General features: G+C 31.2%; 1 protein-coding gene across 8 annotated transcripts in view; it reads left to right on the plus strand.

The window, feature by feature from the left end:
* Positions 1-17,723, plus strand: part of LOC126852224 (transmembrane protein KIAA1109) — a 37,654-nt gene extending 19,931 nt beyond the window's left edge. For 6 of the 8 annotated variants that reach the window (XM_050596769.1, XM_050596775.1, XM_050596770.1 and 3 more), the window contains 24 exons: positions 3,754-4,169; positions 4,303-4,747; positions 4,826-5,073; positions 5,684-6,381; positions 6,509-6,669; positions 6,753-6,964; positions 7,776-8,005; positions 8,067-8,285; positions 8,418-8,489; positions 8,560-8,715; positions 8,787-8,966; positions 9,092-9,296; positions 9,381-9,763; positions 9,844-10,244; positions 10,343-10,672; positions 10,763-11,074; positions 11,927-12,119; positions 12,600-12,823; positions 12,898-13,182; positions 13,269-13,457; positions 13,557-13,766; positions 16,283-16,413; positions 16,520-16,731; positions 16,810-17,723. In XM_050596769.1, coding sequence (XP_050452726.1) covers positions 3,754-4,169; positions 4,303-4,747; positions 4,826-5,073; positions 5,684-6,381; positions 6,509-6,669; positions 6,753-6,964; positions 7,776-8,005; positions 8,067-8,285; positions 8,418-8,489; positions 8,560-8,715; positions 8,787-8,966; positions 9,092-9,296; positions 9,381-9,763; positions 9,844-10,244; positions 10,343-10,672; positions 10,763-11,074; positions 11,927-12,119; positions 12,600-12,823; positions 12,898-13,182; positions 13,269-13,457; positions 13,557-13,766; positions 16,283-16,413; positions 16,520-16,731; positions 16,810-17,029 — 6,332 coding nt within the window. In that variant the 3' untranslated portion in view covers positions 17,030-17,723. The remainder of the gene's footprint in view (positions 1-3,753; positions 4,170-4,302; positions 4,748-4,825; positions 5,074-5,683; positions 6,382-6,508; positions 6,670-6,752; positions 6,965-7,775; positions 8,006-8,066; positions 8,286-8,417; positions 8,490-8,559; positions 8,716-8,786; positions 8,967-9,091; positions 9,297-9,380; positions 9,764-9,843; positions 10,245-10,342; positions 10,673-10,762; positions 11,075-11,926; positions 12,120-12,599; positions 12,824-12,897; positions 13,183-13,268; positions 13,458-13,556; positions 13,767-16,282; positions 16,414-16,519; positions 16,732-16,809) is intronic. The other 2 variants (XM_050596773.1, XM_050596777.1) reach the window with 1 other exon arrangement.
* The last annotated feature ends 3,798 nt before the right edge of the window (positions 17,724-21,521 follow it).

Here is a 21,521-nt window from a genome sequence, read left to right on the forward strand (position 1 = left end):
ATGGTTTTGGTCCTTATCAAGTGAAACTAAAATTACAATACAATAAATAATGATAGTCATGTTACAAAGAAATAAATAGGATTAAGCAACTTACGTTATAATTAAAAAGTAGAAAGAGAAAAATCGAAATGTCAAACTGACATTGTGTCAACCACTATGTTTGGAATACTGAGATCAACTAAACGACCTTTATTAATTTATCGTATATGTTGTTTAAATTCTCTGTATCTTTTTGGGAATTAATAGTGTTGTCAAATTTTTTAATAAAAAACATTTCAGCTATTTCTCTCTTTCTTACATGTTTTTCGTTATGTAGAATATCAGGCGCTGACCAATCGAAGTCATGATCAAATTTTAATTTGTGTTTGCTAATTACGGATAGATTACTTTCGCGCATTTTTATATTATTACAATGTTCCTTGACTCGGGTGCTTAAGTGTCTTTTTGTCTGGCCAATATACGAAGCGCTACAATTCTTACAATTTATTTTATAAACAACCTCCGTTCTATTGCTAATAGGCAAACTATCCTTGCCACGTTTAATCAATGAATTTAATTTTTTAGGTATATTGTAAACCACTGTAAATCCCATATTTTTAAGCAACCGACCAACATCGTCACTCAAGCCTTCGACAAACGGTAGTGCGATGTAGGAGGGTTTGTCTGTATCAATTTCCCCATCACCTAGAATGCTACTGCTCCGGTGTTTCAAAAATTCAGTCTCTTACAAATATAACGATTTACAATGTGTGTCGGAAAACAATTATTAAGTAAGATCTGCTTCACGACATCAATGTTTTTTCCATGAAACTGGTCGTCAGATAGTAAAATAGCATGGTCAACAAGATTAAAAATGGTGTTCAACTTATATTTAAAAGGATGGCTCGAATAAAAATTTATGTATCTATCGGAACACGTAGCTTTTCTATACCAGTTTGTTAAAATTTTTCCGTTGGAACGGATAACACTGGTGTTTAAAAAATTGATACATGAATCCGACTCTATTTCATGTGTGAATTTTAAACGTGGATGATAACTATTGAAAATCAAATTAATCTCGTCAACATTTGCACGTGGAACAATAGCAAAAATATCATCTACGTATCTATAATATACAGGAACCGCAAACCCAAGTAGACTCAAACAATGTGTCTCCAAATCATCCATCACAATATCTGCTAAAATAGGTGATAACGGAGAACCCATAGGGCTGCCAAAGATCTGTTCATAAAACTTTCCATTAAAAGAAAAACTAGTCGAATCTAGAATAACTTCCACTGCATATAAAAATTGAGGCAAATTAAATTTTGTGTTTGGAGCGATGTCATTCCAACGTTTTTCGATAGCGCGCAAAACTAACTCTTTAGGAATGTTAGTAAATAATGCAGTAACGTCAAGTGATATCATTATTTCGTCATCATTAATAAGTTTCTCTTTCATGTCAGCAGCAAAAGACCAACCGTCTTTTATGTGAGATTTCGGTTGCAATTTTGAATTATGTAAAATATCGTGTATGTACTTCGATATATTATACAACGGACTGCCTAGTGACGATACTATGATACGTAGTGGAAAACCAGTTTTATGAATCTTTGGCAATCCCCATAACAACGTGGCAAATTCCCGTTCGTGATGTTTAAATGTTTGTATGTGGTCACATCTATTAAGCCATTGTCCCGCCAAGATTTGATAAGTAAATTAATTCTGCAAGTTAACTGTCTACTTGGATCTTTGTTCAATTGTTGGTCTTTTGCTGCTGACATGAAAGAGAAACTTATTAATGATGACGAAATAATGATATCACTTGACGTTACTGCATTATTTACTAACATTCCTAAAGAGTTAGTTTTGCGCGCTATCGAAAAACGTTGGAATGACATCGCTCCAAACACAAAATTTAATTTGCCTCAATTTTTATATGCAGTGGAAGTTATTCTAGATTCGACTAGTTTTTCTTTTAATGGAAAGTTTTATGAACAGATCTTTGGCAGCCCTATGGGTTCTCCGTTATCACCTATTTTAGCAGATATTGTGATGGATGATTTGGAGACACATTGTTTGAGTCTACTTGGGTTTGCGGTTCCTGTATATTATAGATACGTAGATGATATTTTTGCTATTGTTCCACGTGCAAATGTTGACGAGATTAATTTGATTTTCAATAGTTATCATCCACGTTTAAAATTCACACATGAAATAGAGTCGGATTCATGTATCAATTTTTTAAACACCAGTGTTATCCGTTCCAACGGAAAAATTTTAACAAACTGGTATAGAAAAGCTACGTGTTCCGATAGATACATAAATTTTTATTCGAGCCATCCTTTTAAATATAAGTTGAACACCATTTTTAATCTTGTTGACCATGCTATTTTACTATCTGACGACCAGTTTCATGGAAAAAACATTGATGTCGTGAAGCAGATCTTACTTAATAATTGTTTTCCGACACACATTGTAAATCGTTATATTTGTAAGAGACTGAATTTTTTGAAACACCGGAGCAGTAGTATTCTAGGTGATGGGGAAATTGATACAGACAAACCCTCCTACATCGCACTACCGTTTGTCGAAGGCTTGAGTGACGATGTTGGTCGGTTGCTTAAAAATATGGGATTTACAGTGGTTTACAATATACCTAAAAAATTAAATTCATTGATTAAACGTGGCAAGGATAGTTTGCCTATTAGCAATAGAACGGAGGTTGTTTATAAAATAAATTGTAAGAATTGTAGCGCTTCGTATATTGGCCAGACAAAAGACACTTAAGCACCCGAGTCAAGGAACATTGTAATAATATAAAAATGCGCGAAAGTAATCTATCCGTAATTAGCAAACACAAATTAAAATTTGATCATGACTTCGATTGGTCAGCGCCTGATATTCTACATAACGAAAAACATGTAAGAAAGAGAGAAATAGCTGAAATGTTTTTATTAAAAAATTTGACAACACTATTAATTCCCAAAAGATACAGAGAATTTAAACAACATATACGATAAATTAATAAAGGTCGTTTAGTTGATCTCAGTATTCCAAACATAGTGGTTGACACAATGTCAGTTTGACATTTCGATTTTTCTCTTTCTACTTTTTAATTATAACGTAAGTTGCTTAATCCTATTTTTTCTTTGTAACATGACTATCATTATTTATTGTATTGTAATTTTAGTTTCACTTGATAAGGACCAAAACCATATGGTCGAAACGTCGTGATATAATAATCAAACAATAAATTGCCAGTTTGGTCGTATAAACACTTGTTTATTAATTTATTTACTGGCGACATTTTTAAAATTAAACATAATAAAAAAAATTATGTATATATATATATATATATATCTGTTCATATATTCAATTTTTTAATAAAACATTGGATATGCAGTGCATATTTTTTATTGTGATTTTTAATGATAAAAAAATGAAAATGTTATGCAAATGAAGAATGTTTATCTTATGAAAGCTATTCAATTTTTCTTAGTTCATTTGCAAATGTAGCACTTGAAATTTTAAATGAATTTTAATTCTGTGTTTTTTAAAAGCAAAAAACATTAAAAAATATAAAAATAATTTATTTGAAAAAATTGCATAAAAAATATTTTTTTTATGCAATTTTTACCTAAAATTCTCAACAAAAATATCTGGAATATCAAGTTATTTACGGGGAGTTTTCTTACAAGATTTGAGTAGACACCCTGAATACACTATTTTTTTTTTCAGCATTGGTATGATAATCGAATGTTATAATTGTAGATATTGTAACGGGTGAAAGAACGAGATTAATTATTTTTGGCGTCGCGCGAATCCATAGAACCAGATTATTAGCCACTTTAAGCGGCTTGAAGCTCGAAGCGGAGATCACTAGTTTACATGCTAGTTTGACTTGCCGCAAGAAATCACGACCCGCGAGTTTAGAATGCAGTATGACCGGACAAGTTGGAAGGACTATGATCGTTTTACTGGAGGGCGTTGCCCCCAGTCAACAGACAGTCGTAAAAGTCACAGTTGGAAAATCTCAGGCTCTATATTCCAGCATCACAAGGCGTCAAAAGGACAAGAATAGCGGTCTACTAACCATCGGTGCTGTTAATATCGATATACCGCAGCATCCTGTAGCCTTGCACGGAATGATGACAAGAGGTAGCAAGCAATTATCGTCAACGTTACAGGTAGATATCAATCTTATCTAGCTTGCTCAACTTATTTAAAAAAATATATATATATATATATATATATATATATATATATAAAGAAAAATATATCTCTATGTACTAAGATATATCTCTCTATATATTTCTATAGGAACTAAGAGTTACTCGAACATCATCGAGAATGTCACGGGGACTACAACAGGATGACGTGGACGCGGCCCCGGGCAGTCCACATCATTATGCGCCGGCTCCCTCGATGGACATGGAAAAAGAAAAACCGCAGACTATGTCCAGTCTTTTGGAACCTATTGTTATGCAATTCCACATAATACTTCAAAGCCTGAGCATAACCGCGGCATTATTACCATCTCTTCAAGCACAGTACAAGATGGACCAGGTAAATAGTTCCGGTATAACAGGCAGCAAGGCTAAATTTACTATAGACTTGCCCCATCATAATCTGAGTTTCACGACGAAGCTGCAAGTAACTGAAGCGAATCTACCATCCGAAGCTAGTATCGAATTACCTAAAGTGCATGTTTCGGCCGAATACGTTCAAGATGGAACTGGTAATTTGAACGATAGTAAACTAGCAGGTAAATAAATCTTGTGTTTTTTTTTTAATTTTTAATTTTAATCGTATTTTTTAACAAAATTTCTCTACTGTTTCACAGATGGTGTCGTGTTGAGGCAAGGTAGCTACTTAAGCGCAACCGCAGATATTGGAATATTTGAACATTCCTTAACGACGGATCTCTTAAATCATTTAGTATTTGTACAAAAAGTATTTATGAAAGAAGTAAACGAGGTTGTGCAGAAAGTTTATGGAGGTGAAAAACCAGTGCCGTTGTGGTTCGAAGACGACGAATCGACCAACTCTACTTTGAAACGAATCTTATTTTCACTGATTATACGTATTAAAGTAAGGAGAATTTTTTACAGTTTTTTTTATATTTATTGATAATTAAAATCGAAGCTATTATTAATTTGTAACAGTCTCTTAAGTATCAAAAGACATATATAGGGTGAAAAAAAAGTATCGGACCAGTAAAATATCTCGAAAACAAGGCATTTGAGAAAAAAATGTTACATATAAAAGTATTGTAGAGTTTTAAGTGGTAATTAGGAGTATTAAATAGCAATATTACTTTAAGTAGCATTATTAAAATCACATAAAAATCACTTTCGGGTAATGCTGGCGATACTGTACCTTTTTGTAATTTCGTAGCTCTTAATGGAAAAATACTTAATGGAAAAGAACTTTATTATAATATTTTGAAAAGCTTTTTAAGAAAAACTACAAGAATATTGAATAAAAAATGGGAATTTCTTAGATTTTAAAATTGACCTTTATAATTGCGCTCAAGATCAAATGAATATCATCGTTTGATGCGTTTATTGAAACAGTACAACTTTTGTATGTAATATTTTTTTTTCAAATGTCTTATTTTCGAGATATTTTACCAGTTCGATACTTTTTTTTATCACCCTGTATATATAGAAAAAGAGAGAACATGCTTATTTCTTTACAGAGAATTCAATTGACCGCAACAACTCCGACAAATTCGGCGGTGCGACTAGAAACCGGTGCAGTCGAATTTCAATTATCCAACAGAGTGCAAAATGTTTCTGGAGCTACTCAACCCAATCCCTATATGAAGTTATTCGGCAAAGCTCAAGTTGATATTAATTTGAGCCTGGGACAATTGTTGAAAAATGTCTTGTTTGAAGAAGTGGAGCCCGAATTTCAACAGTTTGCTTTCTTCAACACTAGAGTGGGACTGCGAAATGCATTTCAGGAAGAGATGGCGCAAGATGAGGACAAGGAAGTGGTTTTAATTACTCTTAAACGTCCATTGATCTATATACAACCGATGGCCATCGATAAAGCTATACTTGTTTGGTTAAATTATAAGAATGCGTACGAGTATTGGAATGAAAAGAGATCTAATTTAAATAAAGAAGTATTAACCGCCACTCAGCAAGTATTTGAGAAGGTTCCATTTGGACAACTGACAAGTCAGCTCAGCGCGCCTCATCTTGGAACATTATTTTTACAATTAACAGTCGATGATATGGGTATCTGTTTGCCACTTAATCCCTTACCGCCAAATAATTGGAGATTAAACAGAGGTCTTTATGACGGAGAATCGCGAGGAGCTGTTGTAGTGACGCTGGAAAATACAAGCATATCGGCATGTAGTAGCGGTAGTCTAGTTAGTAAAGGAAGGTATGTGTTTACACGCGAGTACTATAGTTTCTTATTTTTATACTATATATAGGCTCACAATATTTACATATATAAAAATATGTACTTTTTATGTACGTTTTTAAACTATATCTTTTGTCACTTATAGATTTGTAGGATTATGTTTGAGGTTTGCAGAAGATTTTGAAACTTCTTTGGACGATTGGAAGCCAGATATGACTGACAGTAATATAATGAATTTATGTGTTGTATCAGAAGGCACTTATGAAGTATGTAGTAGAACTATCGCGCAGAAACAAGACAAATCTGGTGTGTGATCCTGGAGTTTTTTTTAAATTGATATTTTAGAAATATATATATTATTTTGCGAATATATAATTAATTTCTTTTAGATAATGCCAAATGGATTTTGAATGTTCAATGGCAAATGGAAGGAGTTGATATTCATCTTGATGTTAGTGTAGGACAACAGCTGTCAGCTCTTGGACATACATTGACAATGTTAACTGGTTCTGAAGAAGAAGATGATATTCACGTTCCACCGGATTATGATAGCGACGATGGAGATCAACCGGAAAATAGCACTAGCCAGGTTAAAAAAAAAGTATGGTTTAATAAATTTTATTTTTGCCATCTTTGTGCAACTTTTTATATTATATACATGTATTTTAAAGTAAGTAATGTATAGAGAACGAAATGTCATATAAAATAGAAATAAGTTTATACATTTATTTTGCTTTGTGATGTAAATGAGTAAATCTTGATTTCAATGCATTTATTTCATATTCCCGCGTATTTAATGAAATATATATGTATATATATATATATATATATATATATATATATATATATATATATGCGAGAAATTTATAAATTTAAATAATTATAAATTTATAAATTTTATTAATTTAATTAATCTATTATATTTACAAAGTGTGGCTAAAAGTAACTGGATTAATTTCTTTTAATTATTTTGCGCAAATATCAACTATCAACTCGTGACACTATTTTAAGATTTCATGTCAGGACTACTTAACTATAAAAATTTCATCTGCAGTTATTTTTTAGTTTTATCTTATATATATTTATATAAGCTATTCTAAAATGAAATGTGTGATGTAATACTGAAATATCTTTAATTTTATGATTTTTTAAGATATTTTTAGATTGATAATAAGAAGAAATAATTCACACACACAAGTTACAACAATAAAATTTATATAAAAATATATAGTAAATGAAATAAAAATACATAATACTTACCTTTTTATATTTAATTATATTTGTTTAAAATATATATAATTATTTTTAAATATGAAAAATATATATGAAAAAGATTGCAATATTTTGTTAGTTCAAGATTTCAGAATTACACTACAATGATATCTTATTTAGAACTAAAATTGTAATTACAGGAAAGCATATTAATGAAAAAATCAAAAAATTGGACGGATAATCTACCAGCATTTATTTTTGATCCTACACTTGATGCAAAGAAGAGATCGCAATTGATAGAAAAGGAAATGAACGAACAAGCCAAAATTATAAATGATTTGCGCTCATTGGGTGCTTCGCACGGAACAATCGAGCAAGAAATGAAACGTCTACATGAATTAGAAGCAATGGTATTTAAAGATTTTAGAAGGTATGTTGTGAATTTTTTTTTCTTTTTTTTTACGTTTTGGCTGCTAAAATTTATTTTCCAGAGACATGATACAAAAGTTAAGGAGGCAATCGGTTAAAGCTTCCGGTATCAAGGGTAAATTAGGTCTCGGTAGTAAACCGAATACGTATCGTTCGAGATCATTTATTGTACCTTCGCCTACTCCAGAACATCATTTAGAAAGTCCAGAAGATATTAATACGGAAATTAATTCAGCAAATTCGGCGAGTTATGAAAGCAGCCCTAGAAGCGGTCCAAGTCGGTATGCATTTTACATGTCCAATTAAATATCGTTATTTTTTTTAAAGTATTTTCTAATTGAATTTAAAAATAATAAGTTTTTTAACTGACATAAATTTTTACAAATTATTTTTTATTGAATTAACAATGACAGATCAGCTTCCCTGCGTGTAAAAGGACTTGGTGGACCACGAGTTACCTTTAGTGATACACATACAATGGGAAGGTATGTCTGAAGTTACATTAACAATAAAAAAAGAAAAGAAAAGTGTAAAATAAATATTTACTTTTATTAGGCAATCATCCTTACCAAGCGCTAGTTCTGATTTGAGTTTACCAGAAGGGGAACTGGAATGGCCAGAGACTATTGAGATAGAAGGAGAACGAGTTGAATTAAGAAAAAAAAATAGAGATACTAGTTGTACATCTAGTTACGATAGTATGGAGGGAAAGTATGTGTATTCTTAATAATTGCAAAATATATCTGTATGAAATACGTTAGGCTTATATCAATTTTTTTTAGTGCACCGTTGCTTGATTCATTTGGGAAAGAACAAGCTTCATCGACGTCATCTCCATACATTGCTTCTCAGAAAACTCAAGAACCAAATATAGACTTTGAGCTCGATGTCAAAGTTTTAATTAATAGCGGGAAATGCGTATTGCATACAAAAGATCCAGGAAAGGAAGATGAAATTAAATTGTAAATATTTATAGCATCGCATTTTTTAACTTTCTTTCTTAACGTATTCTTAATTTTTATATGTATAAGAATATATAAATAATAATAATTTTTTGTGTAATATAAATTCTTTTTCTTTTTTACAGCTTGAGTAGAATGAAGAAAGAAAGATCGTGTTCCGGTGGTATGTTCGAATTTCAATCTGGCAGTCCCAATAGTAGCAGAAAATATTTGAACAGTAAAGAAAAGCCGTCGACGACTAGCACATCTCGATTAAGATATTTGCAGCATAATGTAAATGTGCCTTTGGTAGATTTAACAATTTTTCATATTCCTGGTTTAGATGTTAAGGTAAAATTTAAGATTTTATTTAGAGTACCGGCATTGCGATTCTTCAAACAGTGGATATAAAGAAAGCATATTTTTTTTTTGTAGGTTCATTATGAATCGAAAACCCTTCCAGAGGAACCATTATCTCCTCGCGTATCCACTGAAAATAGTCTTTTGAATCCAATTACGATGACAATGCTCAGAAAATCTAGTACTAAAAAAGCCAGTCTGTTTGCTTGGATGACTCTTCAAAGCATTCCGGAGGAAACTATCATTAGTCCTCATATTCTTGAATTTCTCGAGCAAACTTTAGAGCCAATTCCAAGCAAGAATAACTTCCAGAGTAGCGCGCAAACGAATGCGAGCTTTCTACTGGAAAATACAGAAAACACATCGTGGGCTGCCACGGCTGCAAATAGCAATTACGTTTATGCCAGTTTCCCCGTTGACGTTATAGTATATTTTCATATGCAGCCATCTACATTTAGGTAAAAGAAAAATCGCGATGTATTATAAATTTTAAAAGAGAAATTTAACGTTTGCTAATAAATAATAATTTTTATTGTAGATTCTCGTGTTTACCAGTTTCACGAGTAGAATGTATGCTGCAGTTACCATCCCTCGACATTATATTCTCCTCGAAACGGGCCGAGGAAGAACTGATAGAATTTCGGGAATTTAAATCTCAAACAATGGGAAAGGAAATGGGCTCAGCCATCGGTGGATTATCCGTCACGGGTTGTTTAGCGGATTTTTCCGTTTACATTTTTCATCCCTATGGTGGCGGGAAGAAGACAGGGCTAAAGGAAGCACAATGGTCACCCTTGTCAGATAGCGAGAGAAAAGATTCATTGAGTATAAATGTCGAATTTGTTAAATTTCATTTATCGAGAAGCAGAAAACAAAACTTTCAAAGCGAACAACTTAAAAAGCTTTCGGATACTAGCCGTGCTGTCATACGATTTTCAAGTACGCATATAAATGTATCAAGATGTCGAGCACATGTATACCAGTTTATCTAGATAAACTCTCGTGCAATAAATTTTTTAAATATTAATCTTTTTCAGCAATTATCGATATCGGATCTGCCTCGTTTAAATATGACATGCGTCGATTAACAGAAATTCTGGCTTTTCCAAAGGCATGGTACAGACGCAGCATAGTGAGACGCTTGTTTCTGGGAGATTTAAGTTCAGGTACCGCATACTCAGAAGGGGATGGGAGTTGTCTGTTAAATCAGGAAGAAGCGGTCATAGGCAGCTCATTGTTAAAACATTACGATAGACATACATGCGATCCGTTATCAAAAAGCGCACCTGAAAGAAGTCCTATATTAAATAGAGAAAAATTGAAGTTAAGTTTGGAAAATGATATGCCAAAACCCGCGCGATTAAAAGGTATTTACAATATAGTGCATTTTACGCAATTACAAAAATTAATGAAACGCTTGAAACTTATACAAATAAATAATTACATTTTTGTAACAGATATCGGGAGAGCATGGAGCTTTACTACGGACAAACAAATATCGTCGGAGATTAAATTGAGAGAATCCGCGTGGGAAACATTGGTGTTATTTGCTGTGAATTTCACACGTTTAAATGTGCATATGAATATGGGTAACGTAATGGGCAACGTTAGTTGGATGACGAAAGATTTCAGATCGGATGGTAGACTGTCTATTGGCAGCACGGGACATAAAAATTTATACATAGGCATCGGTCTAGGAGGATCGAGTCTAGACGCGAAAGGTGGTATAGTCGGTGGGACAATCGAATTGAGTAGAATCGATACTTACAGTGAGTTTTTTTTCTAATAAAATTAAGCTATTTAATGTACAGAGAAGTTCAGAATCTTCATTACACAAACTTTAAGGAGTGGTGATAAGATTCGGATGAAAGCATTGTTTTTTATTAAACAACTTTAAGGAATTACGCGTCCTGGAATCCTGGCTTATCGCATGACCTGCACGCTCTTCTGACTTCAGCTCTCTTGATTTTTACCTTTGGGGACATGTCAAAAGTATTGTACATTACCCTTGCTGATACTAGAAAGAAATTGATTGACTAAATCAATGAAGCTGTTCATCAAATCAAGAATAATTCTGCCATTTTTGAAAATGTAAGACTGTCGAATGTTGCGCAGATGTAATGAGTGTAATGAAGTAAGAGGAAGACATTGAACATTTTTTTGTAGTGTTGTTGGTCCAGGTCTGTGTTTCTTACCGTTAGGTTGTCTATCGGCAGGCGCCAGGATTCCAGGACGCGTAGTTCCTTAAGAACGCATGGAAAAGTTGGAGTTGCTTAATAAAAAATGATGCTTTCATTAATTCTTACTACTCCTCAAAGTTTGTAACTAGGATTCTAAAACACTTTGTAATATAAAGGTTGTGCCAAATAAGTAGATTTCAAAACTACGTATTATATATATTATATAAAATTTATATAATAATATGAAATATTTATTATTTTTTTTTATCAGTGTAAAATCCAGCTTGTAGAATCTTTTGACATGTTAAACATAATTTATATTGTTTACGCTTAGATATCGAGACTATTATATTTTATGCATAAATGCCCAACTCTAATATACATTGATATTAAAGAATTTAATCTATTAATTTTTTATACTTATAATTGTATTTCATATAGTACACATTCGAGAAGAACCTGGAATAGAGCCTGATCATACAGTAGGATTAAAATTATTTGCATTAGAATTACGATTGGATTATATGGGAACAAGTGTGTTAATGTCTCGAGTGTCTTCGTTGGATGTTACTCTCAGAGATGAATGGAAAATTAATCGTAGCAATAACGGTGATGCTTTCATGCCAACACGAAGGTATGTATATATATATATATATATATATATATATATATATATATATATATATATATATATATATATATATATATATATATATATATATATATATATATATATATATATATATATATATATATATATATATATATATATATATATATATATATATATATATATATATACAGGATGTCCTAGCTAACTTGACTACCTTGAATATCTCACTTATTTTTAATGATAGAAAGATAGTTTGTATGTATCTATATATATATATATATATATATATATATATATATATATATATATATATATATATATACTATCTTTCTATCATTAAAAATAAGCGAGATATTTAAGGTGGTCAAGTTAGCTGGGACACCCTGTATATATATACATATTTCAATTCATTTAAATCAAATTGTCCTTGCAAATGTTGTTATATTGTTACATAACAATGTATGAAGATATGAAACAAGAAAGAAATGTTAATATGTACAGGCCCGCCGTTATTTTTATGCATGGTGATCTGGGTTGGGATCAATTACAAATCATGATCAGTAAGTCAACAACAGCTGACTTACTAAAAATGTTTTACAAACTGGACGAGTTTTTTAGTCAACAATTTAAGAGTAGTAAGCGCGTATTTAGCTCCTTGCAACCAAAACATCAAAGGATAAATAACAGCAGTTTTAAGAAAAGGCAACAGAAAAAGAGATCCGATGGTAAATACAAATTGCTACAATCATCACTCGCTTTATAATAAAGATGTACGATATTAATTAAAATTATTATATAGGAGGTCCATGGAGTTTAAACCAGAATGCGATATCGGACGCTAGACATCATAGACACTGGCAAAGAGTATTAGCCCAAGTAGCCGGTCTTCAATTAGGAAGCTTAAAATTTTCTTTGCCGTCAACTGGCACTGTCCTCGGCGGCACAATGGAACTTCATGGATGTAATATTAGCTTAGCATGTTTCCATGGAATTAATTTCAAAAGCAAGAGCTGGGCTATATTCTCGCTGAAGGAGCCCTGTATAAGTTTCGCTACTGAAGCCCAAGAAATACCAAGTGTTGAAAGTAGGAATGAATATTAAATATTGCATGCGTCTATTTTTTTAACATGTCAATTTGTTAAATTTTTATCTTTCTCTCCTTTCTTGTAGCGCCTAACACATACGATGTTCACATCGTACAAACGTTGACCATCAGTCTAGGTCACCAGCAGGAACAACACGCGAGACATCATTCCATGGCAACTGTCTGTAGATTAAGTCGAAGTGTTTTATTTCCGCCGCAATTTAAATCTTTACAAGAATGGTTTCATTATGCATTTGCTAGTAGTGAGATTGACGGTATGTATTAAATCCGTATGAAAGTTTATTTTATTTATCCCTTTATTTTTATAACATTATATATTATTTGTTTTTGTTTGTCCTTTTTTTATTATACAGCGGTAGATAGATTTCCATGCGTCGAGAGGGATAAGATAGAAAGTACATTGGTGGATGGTAATAACGCGTCACGTGGAAGAAGTACATCCGCAACATCTGGCAAGCTGCAAGAACATTCGCACACGCGAGAGGTGATATTTGCTTTGCCTTCGTTGCAGTTGCATTTGAAAACTGAACATTTACAAACCGCCAAAACGCCAGATGTTATAGGTAAATGTTATACGTAAATCAATTTATCAAACAATTGTTACGTAATTGTTTTATTTTTGTAATCAATATGCATCTGTGTAATCTGTCATTTGTTCTTACATATAAAGCGATTGATATGCAACAATTTTCTATGAGATATGAAAATAAGAGATAAACAAACACATAATGACATGCGATGTACGCGTGAATAACTTACAATAATTTTATTTGAAAATTTAAATTAAATTATGTATACATTAATGAGTGTATATCGCGTCAATCTTTTTTTTTGTTGAATTCTTTGAAACGCACAAATCATAGCATTACACAATGCGCGAATTATTCAGCAATTGGTCTTTTCATATATTTTTAGAATTTTTCAAGCAAATTTTATACAGTAAATACAGAGAATGAGAAGTTTATATTTGGAATGGTAGGGAAAGGATCTTAGAGCAATATGTTTGGTATGCTTTTCATATTATTATATTAGAAAGATGCTTAAGTAAAATATCTATAAATAATCTAAACATTATTTAACAAATATAAACAGAAAATAACGACGAACGAGTTGAAGTTTGCAGTCTTCTTAAATAGCTTAAGTTGCACTTTGTATGTTATGTACAGTGGTGTGTTTGCAAAATATAAGTATGTATACTTATGTAGAGAATGCAGAAAGGATGCAATATTGAAAAAAAATGTCAATTTTACCTTTTAGAATGACTTATTCAAAATTTATATTTTGACGTTTTAACTTGGTTTTTTTTTCTTTTTTTTTTCTTTTTGAACTCATTTTAATGATTTAAATTTTAAATTGTGTATACCTCGAGAAAAATTCTTAAATTATCAATATTCGTGAAATATATGATTATATTTGAAATATGGGAGTGGGGAGGGATATCATGTTATTGAAGTTAGTTTTTCAATCATATTTATATTGATTTTAATGCATTGTAATATTTAACGAACCCGAAAAATTATTTTTTGTTTAAAATACATGATTTTACGGTTTAACGTTTTCTCATAGTGCCCACATAAAAGATATCTTACAGTTTTTTTTCGCATTTTTGCACATTGAAAATTGTTTTGTGTGTAACATAATTGGTATCCAGGAGCAAAATTCGCGCGATATATCAGCTTACTAGCAAATTGGCATTAATTACGTCCGCATTAGGCTTGTGATGCCGGCAAAGCATGCTCATAGAATCTGAAAATCATTTCTTATCTATCTGATTTATCTATCTCTGAATTTTACATATTCATTATATATTACAATTTTATATGTATTTCCAATAATTTATTAGTTTCTGTCAAGAGACATGTTCTATATTTGTATTTTTATATATATAATATTTCCAATAATCTATTAGCATTTCTGTTGAGAGACATGTTTTTACGTGTAAAGATACGTTTTTACGTACAGGTACCACGTTTCTCGATACGTCTGCACTTCCGATTTTTCGATACTCTTACCGAATGTCATTATTAGGCAAGATCAACTTTACTAAATCTGATAACAAAATTTAAAGATATTGCCTGCTTATTAAGTTCGTAACTTACTCAAAAAGTGTCTCCCCGAAATGGTCAAAGCTTTAATTTTTTTTCTTGAAGCTTCTAATCTAAATATTTAAACTTTTAAATTTTGCTTTTATTTATCTTCTCTTTTTTTTCATATTTTTTCTTTTTCCTTTTTATCTTTAAATACCATTATTTTATCATATCTTACTTATTCTTCTTTTCCCTATAAAAGAAGAAAGAAGAAAAGTAGCAAAAAATTCTTCAAAGCTGATGAACATTCTCATCTAACAAGGAAGTTTATTATTATTTATTAATTTATGTATTGATGACCGGTTTATTTTGATCCATCATCTATTAAGATCAGTCCAGGCCAATAAAACTCGAAGGAGAAAAAGATTACCTCTTCAAGAAAACATTTTGAGGATTAGCTTATTGCTCCTTATATTCGTGATTTCAGCGAATGGAAACTGCAATCATTTTTTACGAAACTCATAAGATTATACTTTATCATTATGAATATAATGTTTTTTGAAAGTCGTCTCTTCCGCGATATAATCTAATATAATCTATCTTGCATGAACAAAAATGAATAAAATAGTCTTGGAAAGAAATTGTTTCGGAGAAATTTCTATTCTGCTTATGATTACATTCTACGAACATTAATCAATTTAAAGACTTTCTTTCCAAGATTCAATCATTAGAAATAGATGTGATTGGAAGCAAAAATTGGCACTTTTTTAATATCATCTTTTATAATTATTTGATATAACCAGCGTTGTGTGCGTGCGTGCGTGCGTGCGTGCGTGCGTGCGTGCGTGCGTGCGTGCGTGTGTGTGTGTGTGTGTGTGATTGACAATACTTAAGTAAGCATAGAAAATTAATTGTATTAGTTATTGTTATATGTATTTATAAAAGAGTATATGTTGCAAAATATAACTCTTTAAAAATATACAAAAATATTTAATTTTAATAATTATCTTTGAAAAAACACTGTTATCGTAATCTATTATTTTGATTTGCAGGCGAGAAACCATTGGTTGAATGCAGTTTTATAACGGAGTTTGAAGATCACATATTTGTTACCGTTGATGCTGAAGCCTTTTTCTTTCTACATGATCTCATTACATCATATGTAAAAGAAAAGGAAAGAATGGTAAGAGTCTAAAAAAATTTCAGGACATATTAAAAATAGCTTTGAATTTTATTTTTAAAGAAAAAAAGTATCTTAATTCGTATCTTAAATTTCTTTCATTACATAGCACACGATGCAGAGTATGAGTGCGAGAGCACACAGTCCTGATCAGCAAGAGAGAAAAAATACAAACGCAGGTACAGCGGCTAATGTATCCAGCATATCTAGCGTCACTTCAGAAGATGACAAAAAACGTAAACAGTTTGATCCGGCTGAAATGTTTATAAAAGATTGGCGATCCTATAGATGTAAAACGTGGCACTTGGAACCAACAGTAAGGTGAGTTACTTTTTTAAATTAAATTCCTTTTTTTATCGCAACTAATGAGAATAACGCTTGTCGTGTATTTCTGTCAAGACTACTCTCGTGGGCCGGTAAAAGTATAGAACCTTACGGCATCGATTATATCCTTCAAAAATTAGGATTCTCTCATGCACGCACGACGATTCCAAAATGGATACAACGAGGATTTATGGATCCTTTAGATAAATTGCTTGCTGTTCTTATGTTAAGAATGGTATTAGCCGTTCGCGAAGAGCCATCGGACGAACAAAAAGAACATAAAAGAGAAAAATAATACCAAATTGATCTTTTCTTATGTTTTTATAAAAATATGAAATGTATATAATGTGATCTCTCCTTCCTAGTATTCGAATTATATTGATAATGGTTCAATAACGGTGCAAGAACGATATAATAATTAATGTTATTTCAGGTGCGATAAAGAAGTCTATACATAAAGTAACATCAAGCCCTTGATCAAGCCTATGTATAATTTTTTTTATTGTATGTTATTAAAATAGTTTATAGATTTTAAAAAATAAAACATGGTATAATTGGAATAAATAGAATAGTGATAATAATTGATGATAATAATTGTTCTTTGTAAAGAGAAAGAGAGAGAGAGAAAGAGAGAGAAACAATGTGAAACACTTATATTTATAAAAATGATATTCAGACATACATGCTGTGAGGTGCTTCAGTAGAGAATTGTAAATGTAATTATAATAATAAAATGTAAAATGATGTGTATTGAAGCAAATGTATACTGCTAATATACATAGCATGTATAATTTTTGTTAATAGATACTATATTCTTTATCTTAATTAAAAAAATATTATGTTATTTTAGTATATCTTTATATAATTAAACTTTTGTTATATAAAGATCTTTTCATATAACAATACAGAGACTATTTTAAGACTTTCTGATGAAACAATATATAACAATTCACATTTTTGTCTGTTTAAAATACCACTTACTTTTTTGTTTTATGAACTGTAATAATATAATTATATATATATATATATATATATATATATATATATATATATATATATATATATATATATATATATATATATATATATATATATATATAATATATATATATATATATATATATATATATATATATATATATATATATAATAACTTAGAATATATTCTAAAAACAAATGTTTTATATATCAAGCATGCAAAAAATACGTATTCTTATTATCTTGAATAAGATAATGTATAAACAGAATTATATAAGATATTGTAATATTTATCACATGTGTTGTTCATTATAAGTATGAATTTGTGAGTTATATTTAATATTATAATACGGATTTTATACATATATATATGTTTCTTAAAGACAGACTGTAAAATGTTATCTGTGATTTTTCTATATTTATTTTATACATATTGTGTATACACTGTTTGCGCGCGCGCTATGATTTATTTGTTTACAAACCTCACTTCAAAATTGTTTGATATGATTTATATATATAAATAGATTTTTCTATATTCTCGATCATTATCGACCATGAAAGAGTTCTAGAGAAAACAAATTGTTAATTTAAATAATGTAAAAAGTTTTATATTGATATAGATGTAAATATATAAAGTAGTTGTGTGTGTGTGAAATAATTAAATCCATCCAGCACCATTGCACGAATATATTCTTAAGAATATATGTATAAAAAGATTTAATTTGTAAAGATTTCAATGAGACACGATTGTTTCAAGGGTAGAAAACTGTATTGTTTGTCTAATACACACACACATACACAGTTTACAAAATATCTTATATATCACCAAATATATCCAAGAATTCATAAATATTGAAATATAAACTTTTTGTTTTTTTATCAACAAAAATCGATATGTATTGAATATGTATTCGCTGATGCTGGAATAAATGTGCATTTATATATATATGTATTTGAAATTATTTTTATAGCCTCTCTATTTATATGCACACATTATATATATTGTTATATATATATATATATATATATATATATATATATATATTATGTTTAATTTTAAAAATGTCGCCAGTAAATAAATTAATAAACAAGTGTTTATACGACCAAACTGGCAATTTATTGTTTGATTATTATATCACGACGTTTCGACCATATGGTTTTGGTCCTTATCAAGTGAAACTAAAATAACAATACAATAAATAATGATAGTCATGTTACAATGAAATAAATAGAATTAAGCAACTTACGTTATAATTAAAAAGTAGAAAGAGAAAAATCGAAATGTCAAACTGACATTGTGTCAACCACTATGTTTGGAATACTGAGATCAACTAAACGACCTTTATTAATTTATCGTATATGTTGTTTAAATTCTCTGTATCCTTTTGGGAATTAATAGTGTTGTCAAATTTTTTAATAAAAACATTTCAGCTATTTCTCTCTTTCTTACATGTTTTTCGTTATGTAGAATATCAGGCGCTGACCAATCGAAGTCATGATCAAATTTTAATTTGTGTTTGCTAATTACGGATAGATTACTTTCGTGCATTTTTATATTATTACAATGTTCCTTGACTCGGGTGCTTAAGTGTCTTTTGTCTGGCCAATATACGAAGCGCTACAATTCTTACAATTTATTTTATAAACAACCTCCGTTCTATTGCTAATAGGCAAACTATCCTTGCCACGTTTAATCAATGAATTTAATTTTTTAGGTATATTGTAAACCACTGTAAATCCCATATTTTTAAGCAACCGACCAACATCGTCACTCAAGCCTTCGACAAACGGTAGTGCGATGTAGGAGGGTTTGTCTGTATCACTTTCCCCATCACCTAGAATGCTATTGCTCCGGTGTTTCAAAAATTCAGTCTCTTACAAATATAACGATTTATAATGTGTGTCGGAAAACAATTATTAAGTAAGATCTGCTTCACGACATCAATGTTTTTTCCATGAAACTGATCGCCAGATAGTAAAATAGCATGGTCAACGAGATTAAAAATGGTGTTCAACTTATATTTAAAAGGATGGCTCGAATAAAAATTTATGTATCTATCGGAACACGTAGCTTTTCTATACCAGTTTGTTAAAATTTTTCCGTTGGAACGGATAACACTGGTGTTTAAAAATTGATACATGAATCCGACTCTATTTCATGTGTGAATTTTAAACGTGGATGATAACTATTGAAAATCAAATTAATCTCGTCAACATTTGCACGTGGAACAATAGCAAAAATATCATCTACTTATCTATAATATACAGGAACCGCAAACCCAAGTAGACTCAAACAATGTGTCTCCAAATCATCCATCACAATATCTACTAAAATAGATGATAACGGAGGCCCCATAGGGCTGCCAAAGATCTGTTCATAAAACTTTCCATTAAAATAAAAAAGTCGAATCTAGAATAACTTCCACTGCATATAAAAATTGAGGCAAATTAAATTTTGTGTTTGGAGCAATGTCATTCCAACGTTTTTCGATAGCGCGCAAAACTAACTCTTTAGGAATGTTAGTAAATAATGCAGTAACGTCAAGTGATATCATTATTTCGTCATCATTAATAAGTTTCTCTTTCATGTCAGCAGCAAAAGACCAACCGTCTTTTATGTGAGATTTCGGTTGCAATTTTGAATTATGTAAAATATCGTGTATGTACTTCGATATATTATACAACGGACTGCCTAGTGACGATACTACAAATTAGTTAACAATTAAAATAAAAGCAAATGGATTACATAATTATTTCATAGATATTTTGCAGGCATAAAAGCGGTACTTAATTACTAGCTGAAATATAGTTTTTAAAATTGGCAGGACGTTACAAATGTCTCACTTGAAAGTCTGGCGGCATTTGGAAGGAAGCTGAACTCACCCTTAATGCCAGTGCACGTAAAAAAATTTTAGTCATAATCGTAAAGTCGTAAGTAAATCAATCAATCACAGTTCAAAGATTTTTATTATGTTTAGAATGTTTGATTGTGATTGGTCAATTTTCTTACGGCTTCTACCTTATGATTACGACTAAATTTTTTTAACATGCAATGGCTTTTAGGGCCAATTTGACCACCTTTGGGTGCGTTCCAATTCCTCACCTGGGTGCACCCAGATATCTAGAAAACGATTCTTTCAAATGCTCCCGCCGGACTTTCAAATCAGACGTTCAAATTGTCACTCTATCCACCCGATAGAGTGCAAAAGCCGGGTGGTTTGGATGGTGGTGACGCAATATGCGGGCGATATTGAAAAGTTTAGTAAATCTAGTTCATTAAGTCAGTATCGGGTATCAGATGGAGTGCATTCAGATTCTATTATCCTCTCAGGCACTTTTCGTTAGACTCCCATCACCCGCTCATCCAACTATCACTCATCAGGTGGAGAATCGGAACACAGCCTTTGGTTAAGTTAACCGACGGTTAAAATCAGCAGGGTGGCAACAAAAAATAGAGGTGAATGAAAACCAAGCATTCTTATCATTTCAATTGCCACCCTGCTGTCGGTTAATCTAACCGAAGGTAGTGAAATTGGCCCTTAATGAGGAAAAGATTGCTATTTTTACAGGGCAGCCTGCTTCTACCAGCTATACCCTAGGGACGCCAAGAGCTAGGACTAACTGTGGTTTTAGGGAAATGACGTACACGAAACTGATTAGTTACTAGTGGGTTCACTAGGTATCTTAGGGATATACGTAGGCGCAGCTACATATATGTAATTCAAAGATTAATAAGATTGCTCGATTTGCACACATATCGCAAATCTATCCTGTTAAGGCCATTGCACGTGAAAAAATTTTAGTCGTAA

Source organism: Cataglyphis hispanica, chromosome 10, assembly GCF_021464435.1.
Source record: "Cataglyphis hispanica isolate Lineage 1 chromosome 10, ULB_Chis1_1.0, whole genome shotgun sequence".
Taxonomy (NCBI): domain Eukaryota; kingdom Metazoa; phylum Arthropoda; class Insecta; order Hymenoptera; family Formicidae; genus Cataglyphis; species Cataglyphis hispanica.